The sequence below is a fragment of the Cololabis saira genome, chromosome 8 (genome assembly GCF_033807715.1).
Source record: "Cololabis saira isolate AMF1-May2022 chromosome 8, fColSai1.1, whole genome shotgun sequence".
In the NCBI taxonomy this organism is placed as follows: domain Eukaryota; kingdom Metazoa; phylum Chordata; class Actinopteri; order Beloniformes; family Belonidae; genus Cololabis; species Cololabis saira.
In genome coordinates this window covers 28244217-28253553 of record NC_084594.1, presented here as the reverse complement: position 1 = coordinate 28253553, position 9337 = coordinate 28244217, and the positions used below count along the sequence as shown (strand labels likewise).

At 37.9% G+C, this 9337-nt stretch overlaps 1 protein-coding gene across 1 annotated transcript; it reads right to left on the bottom strand.

Annotated features, from left to right (window-relative positions):
• Nucleotides 1-5485: 5485 nt before the first annotated feature.
• LOC133449450 (neurogenic differentiation factor 4-like) lies at nucleotides 5486-9297 on the bottom strand. Its single transcript, XM_061728603.1, has 2 exons — nucleotides 9163-9297; nucleotides 5486-7366 (listed from the first exon to the last, which is right to left on the bottom strand). The coding sequence occupies exon 2, from the start codon at nucleotides 7358-7360 to the stop codon at nucleotides 6365-6367; it is 996 nt and encodes a 331-aa protein (XP_061584587.1). The 5' UTR covers nucleotides 7361-7366; nucleotides 9163-9297; the 3' UTR covers nucleotides 5486-6364.
• Between the last annotated feature and the right edge of the window lie 40 nt (nucleotides 9298-9337).

Sequence of the window (9337 nt, the reverse complement as noted above, 5' to 3'; positions counted from 1 at the left end):
ATCCAAAACATTTTTATTCATTTCTTTATTTTTTTATTTTTTTCACCGACATAAATGCTTCTTGATTACAGTTTTTCTCAGTCGCTTTGGTACATTTCACAGATCAGAATTGAAATTCTCAAAACTTCTTGTTCAATCTTCACATCATTGTGTCACTTGTGCACATCAAAAAAGCAGTTTCTCATTTCTTTGAACAAGTTGCAAATGCATTTGTCATCCATGCAAATGATAATGTACAATTTTCTGCTGTTTCCTACATTATCAGTTGTTTATGTCATGTTAATCAAAATGTATTATAATGTGTCTGTTGAATAGTCTCACCCCCCACAACATTTAGGCATTAGTTCATCGCATAAGTCTTTACATGCAAAATGGTTGAACAAGTTGTCATAATATGTCAGCATATTTATATACATTTCCATTAGACTTTGTTTCTAAATCTGGCCTGAATTGGTAAATTGATCCCTGGTGAATCTTGACTTTCTGTAATGAAGGGAAATATGTCAAGCATTAGATCAACCAATGATCAACCAGTTTTCTGAAATAACTCAAAGGTGCATCTCATGAACTATCAGCTGGCAAGTATACATATAGCCGGAGCACAACACAATGTTACAATGTCTGACAATGGAAGGACAAGGAATTGGATGGGGTCAACAGCCAGAGAGAAGAAGAAGAGGAAGAGGAGAGAGGCTGCGTGGCGGAGGAGTTGGGAGGCAAAACAGAGGAAGAGGCAGAAGAGGCCGAGGACATATGCGCGTTCCTGATGAGATAAGAGCTACACTTGTAGACCATGTTCTCAATCATGGGCTTACAATGGCCGAGGCTGGTCGAAGGGTGCAGCCAAATGTTGGGAGAACAACTGTGTCCTCAATCGTTCAGACTTTTCGTCGACAGAACAGGTATGTAATCTAACAATAGGCACTGTACTGTAATTCCTACAGTACTGCATGTACAGTTTTCCCTAAGGAGATTGTTCTATGTTACATTTCTACTTTTGTTTTTTGTCTTTTTGCTCTGCAGTGCTGTCTTTTTCTTTTCTGTATCGCAAATACATGATCTGTCAACAAATTGTGGTACAAACAATAAAAATGAATGTAAATGAATAAAAAACATGACTAAGCAATTTGACTGTCTTATCCGTACACAATGACACAAGCACTTGTGATTCTGATGCACTGACACGTTCATTGACACAGATATTTAATTTTGAGAGATGAACTAAGGATTTTGAGCAAGAGACTGGCTTTTGCAGGTAATCCATGGTGTTTTGCTATTTGTACGAACTGTTTTGAGAAATACACTTGCTGTTTTGCAAATGTCAAGGATGATCTGAGAAATGTACCAAAGCGACTGAGAAAAACTGTAATTCCACATTACAGACAATGTTATTCCACACATAAGCTCTTGAATTGGAGTGGGTCATCCACAAATTGAAAAGTTGGTGGTTTGATCCCGACCCTGGATGCACCAGCCTCTTCTTTTAATTCCTCTGTCGTTACTCTGTATTTTTTATGTCATTGTTGTTGTCATCCGCTTAGACAGACCCACCAACTGAGTCTGGGTCTTCAGGAGCTGTCTTCCTGGTGAAATGGACCTTTCTCCATCACCAGTCGCCTCGCGAGTTTTAAGGAGGGGGAACTGATTCATAGAAAATTCAATGCAATCTGTTGGTTTAGCGAGGTTGCTTTTAAAAAACTGGAATTAACTAAGTCCAACGATAATAATTGGACTGAACTAGATTGAACTGCAAAGAATTGAATAGTAATTGGACTGGACTGGATAGTATTTCATTGGACTCATACTCAACCTTTAAACTTGAATAAAGTTTCCTTTACTTTTTCTGTAAAATGTTAATACAAAAAATACAAATATATTATCTGTAATGGAAATGCTCTAAAGCAAGACACTGAACCCCACAGTATTTCCTATTTTCATTGGTGGGCAACATTTTGCCAAAGTAAGCCATATCCCCTCCTGTTGTAGCAAGAGCCACATATCAGATAATTTAAATAAAACATACTCTCAGTTTACACTGGATTGCTCAATTTCACATGTACAATTACAATAACTTTTAGGGAACTGTGACCACTAATCTATGGAGTCTTTTGTATAAAGAAAAGAAGAGAAAAAAACTGCATGTATTTTAACGTGGAAAACTTTATGAGGTATATTTCTTCCCTATACACCAGTGACTAGTTTTTGCTATATTTAACATTCTTAGCTGAAAATATTTGTAGTATTTAGTATTTAACACATATGTACACACTTATTAATTTACATTTTAACCTTTTTAAATGTGTAATGATTTTTCATCCTTGAGATTAAAAGATCAAAATGGTTTGGCAGTATTCAAGAAAATAAAGCGTGAAGACACTGACTGAGATTATGGGACAGGTGAAGAACTAAAAGTTTAAAAGTACAGCAAAGGACTGTATTGTACCATTCGCTAGCCTCAGCAGATGCTGAAAAAAAAGATCAGCTAGGATGAGATTGATGGCAAGAGAGAGCTAGATGCAACTGTCTATTATAGAAAAATACCAAACAGAAAAATAAAACAGGCAGATATTTTCATCACAGCTGGAGAATAAGCAGGCTCAGTATCTGGCCAAGTTGGGTGACATATATATCAAAGGAAGTAAATAAATGTTCCTGTAAATTCCATTAAAATGCCTAATTCCTGGTCAGACTGAGCCAGTCCTCACTTGGCCATGACATTCATGAAACAGCATCCTTTACTTTCAATTACAAAGCTAGATGCCAAAAGCATTAACGGAACAACAGCCTTATACAAAAATAATGTTGGAGGTGTCTTTAAGTATATAGAGGCAGCGTTGAGGAGGTGCAGGTTTCTTCCATCTGAAATATGGAGTATGGATGACACAGGTGTCACCACTGCATAGACACCAAACAGGGTGGTTGCTACATAGGTCGTCGGTTCAGGGACCTCTGCTGAGCTGGGATCTCTCATCACCCTTGCTTGAGCTGTTTCAGCCATAAAGCGGACAGCATTCCACCAAGTTAGTTTTTCCAAGGCTCCTTCATCCATCTTGATGGGTGGATGAAGGAGCCTTGCACCATTGCACCATTATCCAGCCTTCATCCACTGGAGATCCTGCTCCGAGTTCACACACACACACACACACACACACACACACACACACACACACACACACACACACACACACACACACACACACACACAAACTAACAACTAATAATACGTTTTTTAAAACTTAGGTTTTTGAATTATGTTTAGATTCAGTTGGTTGTAATCTGAATAAGAATATACATGTTATTTGTATTTGCCTGTTTCATATTTGTAGTGTGCCAACCAGCTCAGACTACATGAGCCTACAAATCCCATGTAGGGGTGGGTTCGCACAAACGCGCAACAGGGACTCAAAAAAACAAAACAAAACAAAAGGAATTAGGGAAATTAAATATTTTTGTTTTTTTTTTGTTTTTTAGCTGAGCTCTCTGTCTTTCATTTAATTTTATGGTAAGACAGGAAAATATCATTGACAGTGAAAGTCTGCCAAACAGCCCCTGTGTCCCCAGCTTCTAGTGAATCAATACTTATGACATATAGCGAATAGAATAAGAATATTCTGTGTCAGCTTTATTCTTTTTTCAGATGCCTTCAAAACCCCTGCATTATTGACCTGTCACCGCAGAGAAAGATAGAAGTCCAGTCTTGACGTAGAAAGCCCTCTTTGCTGTGATGAGGTTAAATGGGAATATAAAGTTTAGACTCTGTTTTCAACCACCTAAGAATATTTACCAAAATGCATGTTTTTTATGTGTGGTGTGCACATGTGTCCTATATTTCTCACCAGCATGTGAATGTATGTAAATGACTGACTATATGAACAGATGAGCGTGCCCCGTGGTGTTTAAACTTCTCAGTGTTAACAAGGGCCAGGGAAGCAGTACATTTGAAGTCCATTTATCACAGACTTAATTTTACATACATGTGACAAAAATTGGTCACACAAGTATTTTTGTAGCCATCAAGTGATATGGTTATGTCTGTAATATTGTAATCTCCATAAGCATTAGAAAATTATTCAAAAGTTTAAGTCTTATGAAATGAATGCATGACCAAAATGTTATATGTTTGTCCAGAAAAGTGTGTCACTCAGATTTAAAGTTAGAGGAGTCAAGGGTCAAAAAGGCTTTGAGTGAATTCAGACCTCTCTTTGTTATGTCTTCTTTTCAAAAAGAAAATCTTTTCTGTCTCAGGGACGCTGGTCTATTAAATGTCTGTCATTTATCATGTGTATAAAGAGCATCATCTATGTTCAGGACCAAATGTCCTGTCTGAGGGAGTCTGGGCCCAATGAGCAGAGAGATGTCCTTCTTTTGTTTATCATCCCAACCCCTCTAAGTCAATCCATGGTTTTCCTGGTTGGTAGTGCAAATTCACGCACACAACCACACACACACACACACACACAGACAGAGGCTTATACTAATCCTCATGAAAACAAAGCGATATATTTCTCCCAGTGCAGATCAGGCATGGGATGTTCATCAGCATGTTTATAAGGATTATGAACATGTCATCCTTAATATAACCTCTAACATCATACTTACCATTCTCTCTTCTTAATGGAGAGCTGCTGAAAAATGTGTAGAAATGCACAGGGAGATAGCCCGAAACTGTGATGATGCAAATGGTGACCATTCCCACCATTGAGCCCTGACCTGGTGTGGTCTTGTGACCTCTTTAACTGACCTCTCTGTGGGTGGCCTTTACACTGACCACCAGGGACAAAGAACACCAGAAGTGGCTGCTTGCAGAACCATGCTGCTTGTTTTTTATCTTAATTTTCATACTTCTGCTGTTTATTTAAGCATATTTTACTAACTGCATTTAATTTTCACACACACGACTTATGCAGTAAGTATAAAAGGTAATATTATTTCTTTTTACCCTGTAAATCTTTATTTAAATATTGCAAGTGTTCATGAATATCTCGAGCTTATATGAACGGTCAGTGACATTTCTGTGAGTATTTATTTGTGACTAGAGTAGATGTCAGGAGAGGATTATGCTGACCCAGTGTCAGTGAAGAGGAAAGTCTGCACAGACGGGCAGCCACATTAATCATAAGTCTTTATCTTGCAATCCAGCCTCACGCATCGGCCCCTCATTAAAAGACGGCCCTGGGATTAGTGCAGCTAAACCAGAGAGCTGGTAAAAATAAGGGAGGAAATGTATCTATCTATCTATCTATCTATCTATCTATCTATCTATCTATCTATCTATCTATCTATCTATCTATCTATCTATCTATCTATCTATCTATCTATCTATCTATCTATCTATCTATCTATCTATCTATCTATCTATCTATCTATCTATCTATCTATCTATCTATCTATCTATCTATCTATCTATCTATCTATCTATCTATCTATCTATCTATCTATCGCAAATACACACAATTGTTGAATATAAAATAAGAGCTGAATACAATAACTTTTTGAATATTTTAATAAGATCCTTTTCCAAACAGAAACATAAATGAAAAAAAAAAATACTACAACAAAAAGACCATCATATCGAGCCCAAAACGTTCACTATATTACTGTAACCTGAGATTTATGTATGTGCCTTTTTATCTTTACTCCATTTCAAATTTCCCCGATTCATATTCTTTTTGGTTTTAATTTCTTTCTCCATGAATCAAAACATGTTCTTTTCTTCCTTCAATGCCCACAAAATATCAAGTACATCATGCTCACAAATCTACGTCTGACTGTGTTTTGAGAGCAAAACATCAAATATAATGCAACAAAGGGCACTGCACACAAAAGAAGGATAAGGAGATTAACTAAGCAAACAAAGAGAACCCTTCACAAGAAATATATGCAAATGAAAAACCAGACATGTCAGAACAAACTCCACATACGCGGTATTAAATAAATGAATAAATAAAAAATACTTCATGTCTATCTCATGTTATGAAAACTAAATTAGAAGTGCTTATTTTATGGTACCAGAGCACCTGGTCAAAATGGCTAAAGCAACATTTCACAGTAGGACTTGTTTGGTCCCCGGATCATTTGGTTATCAGTTTTGTGACATTGTATTAGTTTAAGTGAAGTCATTTCAAATACATACTCTAAACATGATGAGCAGTGCTAGTCTACTGTGGAAATGCACCACACAAGTAAAAGAAAAAAAAAACAAAACAATGTACAGTTTTTCTTCTTGCAGTCTGTCTTCTGAGAGAGGTTTGTGTGTCTTAAGTTCACAAGAAATCAGCAATTGGCTTCATGAAGAATCGTAGACTAATCTTGATGAATCAGATTTAAGTGATGGCTAGGCCAGAATCGACTCCCCTGATCTTTCTTAGTCTCTGTAGACAGCGGTTATCTGTCGCGGCAGCATATGTGGTGGATGGTAGGAGTCATATGGCCCTTCTAAATGTACTTCATAGCCAGTCTGAGTCTGATAGAGGACTTGATCCACAGGGGAGGGGGAGTAGTGATGTGGAGGTGGGTAGTGGGGTGACGGCTCCTGCTTGGGCACAAGGTTACAGCTTATGCTTAAGGGTGGTGTAGGGGGGCCGTCATAGGGAGGGGTTCCTACACCACCGTCATTATACTCATGCGGCGAGTGATTCTCATACTGTCTTGCTTTCATGGCCTTCACTTGAAGCACATGAGCTGAGTCGAAAGTACCATAGGGGGGACTTGGCAGGCCTGGAGAGGTGTAGCTCACCATGCCACTGAGGGGAGTAGGAGGTTGGCGAACTCCATGTCTGTCTTCAGGTCTCATCATAACCCCAGCAGCTGGTCCCAGTTGTAAGCAGCCAGCAACCAGGTTAGATGTGGGCTGTGAGAGGCCCTTACAGAGTGTCTCCATGAAACCCCTGCTCTCTGTGGAAAGCCCTCCTTCCAGAGCCTCAGACAGAGCACAAATGTAGTTGCGAGCCAGTCGTAGAGTCTCGATTTTGGATAGTTTTTGTGTTTTGGAGTGACATGGCATGATGGTGCGCAGATTCTCTAGTGCATCATTTAATCCGTGCATACGTGAGCGCTCCCTGGCGTTAGCCTTTATACGTCTTGCACGGAAACGTTCCTGCCGAGCCTTGGTCATTCGCTTTTTCTTGGGTCCTCGTCGCTTGGACTCACTGTCATCCTCCTGTTCTTCCTCTCCATCTTCCTCTTCTTCCTCTGCCTCCTCACTTCCCATCTCCATGGCCTGCTGACCCAGTCCACTGGCTCTGTGGCGATGCAATGACACTGTATCTCCGTCAGGTGAGCTCAAGTCTCCATCCATCCACTGCAGAGTGCTAACCACCTCCTCTCCCTCCACTTGTCTTGTATATGGCTTAATCATCATCGAACTCTGAAAACAGAAAACAGCCTTCACATGCATGTACTTTTGTCTGAGTTGTGACATTAACAAATTCTTTTTTTTAGTAATGGCCAAATATTTCTTTTTTGAAAAAGTTATGTAATGTGCATTTGAAGTTAATGACAGTTTTTTCTATATTGTAACTCTGACCTTACTGTTTCATGTAATCTGTGCTATAGAAATGCTGTGAATAATACATCCCAGTTTCATGTTTATGTGAACATCTGCATGGTCCAGATTTTGACTAAACAGTTTCTGCAGAATAATTTCGCTAATCAATACCTGCCAATTTTCTATCCTAAACCTATATAGACTGAGGATTATTTTCTCTATAACACATTCTTTTTTATTTAAATCAGAACTCCACAACCCCAGATATGAAATACTGTTGGCAGGAGAAACTAAATGCATTTAAATTGAAATTGCACTGATATGAGTTCCACTTTTTTGTGCTTAATGATGAAGCATTTATTTGAAATTTTGAAAACCAGTTGAAATATTTGATAGTAAAGTCATTATGAAGATAAAACAAAACACCACAGCTCAAGTTTTAGTAATAATAATCTTGTATTACCATAGATAATTGATCATTGAACATATTTCTCTTTGTTCTGTTTTGTATATTTTGAAGGATTTAAAACGCTATGTATCATGACTATGGAGAAAGGTATGAAAATGTGGGTTTCACATTAAATTATGTGAATTATCAATCAGGCAACCAGGTTTTTTTTTCTTTGCCAATAAAACTCTTGTCAAAGTTTATATAAATATATATAAATATATATATATATATATATATATATATATATATATATATATATATATATATATATATATATATATATATATATATATATATATATATATATATATATTAAACCTCTTTTTGTGGCCTATATATTTTTTTATTTTGGTTTTGTTTGGTTTTTTGTTGTTTGTTTTTTTTGGAGGGGGGGGAGGCACTAAGAGAGTAATGCAGGATTAAGTTTAACAGATTAAGATCCTGTTTTTCGGTTGACAGCCAGTATTAATTTCTCATTGACTCTATCAGCAACAACATTAATCATACATGCTCTGTTAAGGGTCTGTAAAGCATTCATCTTGTAAATTGTCAGTATAGAGTCTAAAACCGCCAGCGACTTTCAGCACTGGACAGCTCCCTGTTAAGGGACTACAGGTGCGCGAGGGATGAGGCTACTTCGGTGATGGTGAACTATGTTTTATTTTTTTGTTTGTTAATGTTTTCCATATATGATTATTTATCTATTATACGTGCTGTCCCCTCCTCCTCCCTCCACTCGGGGTCAGCCTAATCCCGGTCATCTTGTGAACTGGTAATGCTCCCGTAAGATAAAGTCACTGACAGGACTTCAATCTGGGACAGCGCAGGATTTACTTCATGGATGAAGCGATGACCATGGGATTAAGTGAAAGATCGACATCCCCCAGTTCAGCGGCCAAACTGAGGATACAAACTGACATTTAAAAAATCTAAATATAATTTTCTCCAAAATAACTAGATGCCAAATGAAACGTGTCTTATATTATGAAGCTTAATTTGGCATTTATATATGTCAATATATATATAAAGGAGTCTGTATTAATTTCCTCTTGACTTTATGTTTTATTATTTTAGTTAAATAAATATTTTAAAAACTATGCCACAGTTGAAATTGTCTTTTGAAGCTGAAAAACTGCTGAAAAAATGAAAAAGTGTGTCTGCACTGCTCACACATTCATATTGAGTCCCTGAAAGTTCCTTTAAAAAAACACACACACACACATACCTGTGCTGATGTGCGCCGCCACCGCCCCAAGGTGTTTTCCAGATGTTTGTTCTTTGTCCACAAATCACAGTTTGGACTTTGTGCAGCTTTGCAGCTCGGGTCGTCTCCTCTTGTAGATGCTCGGTGTGTCAGTGCGGGACTCTGCGGGGGCTCCGCGGTTTTAACCCCCAGCCTG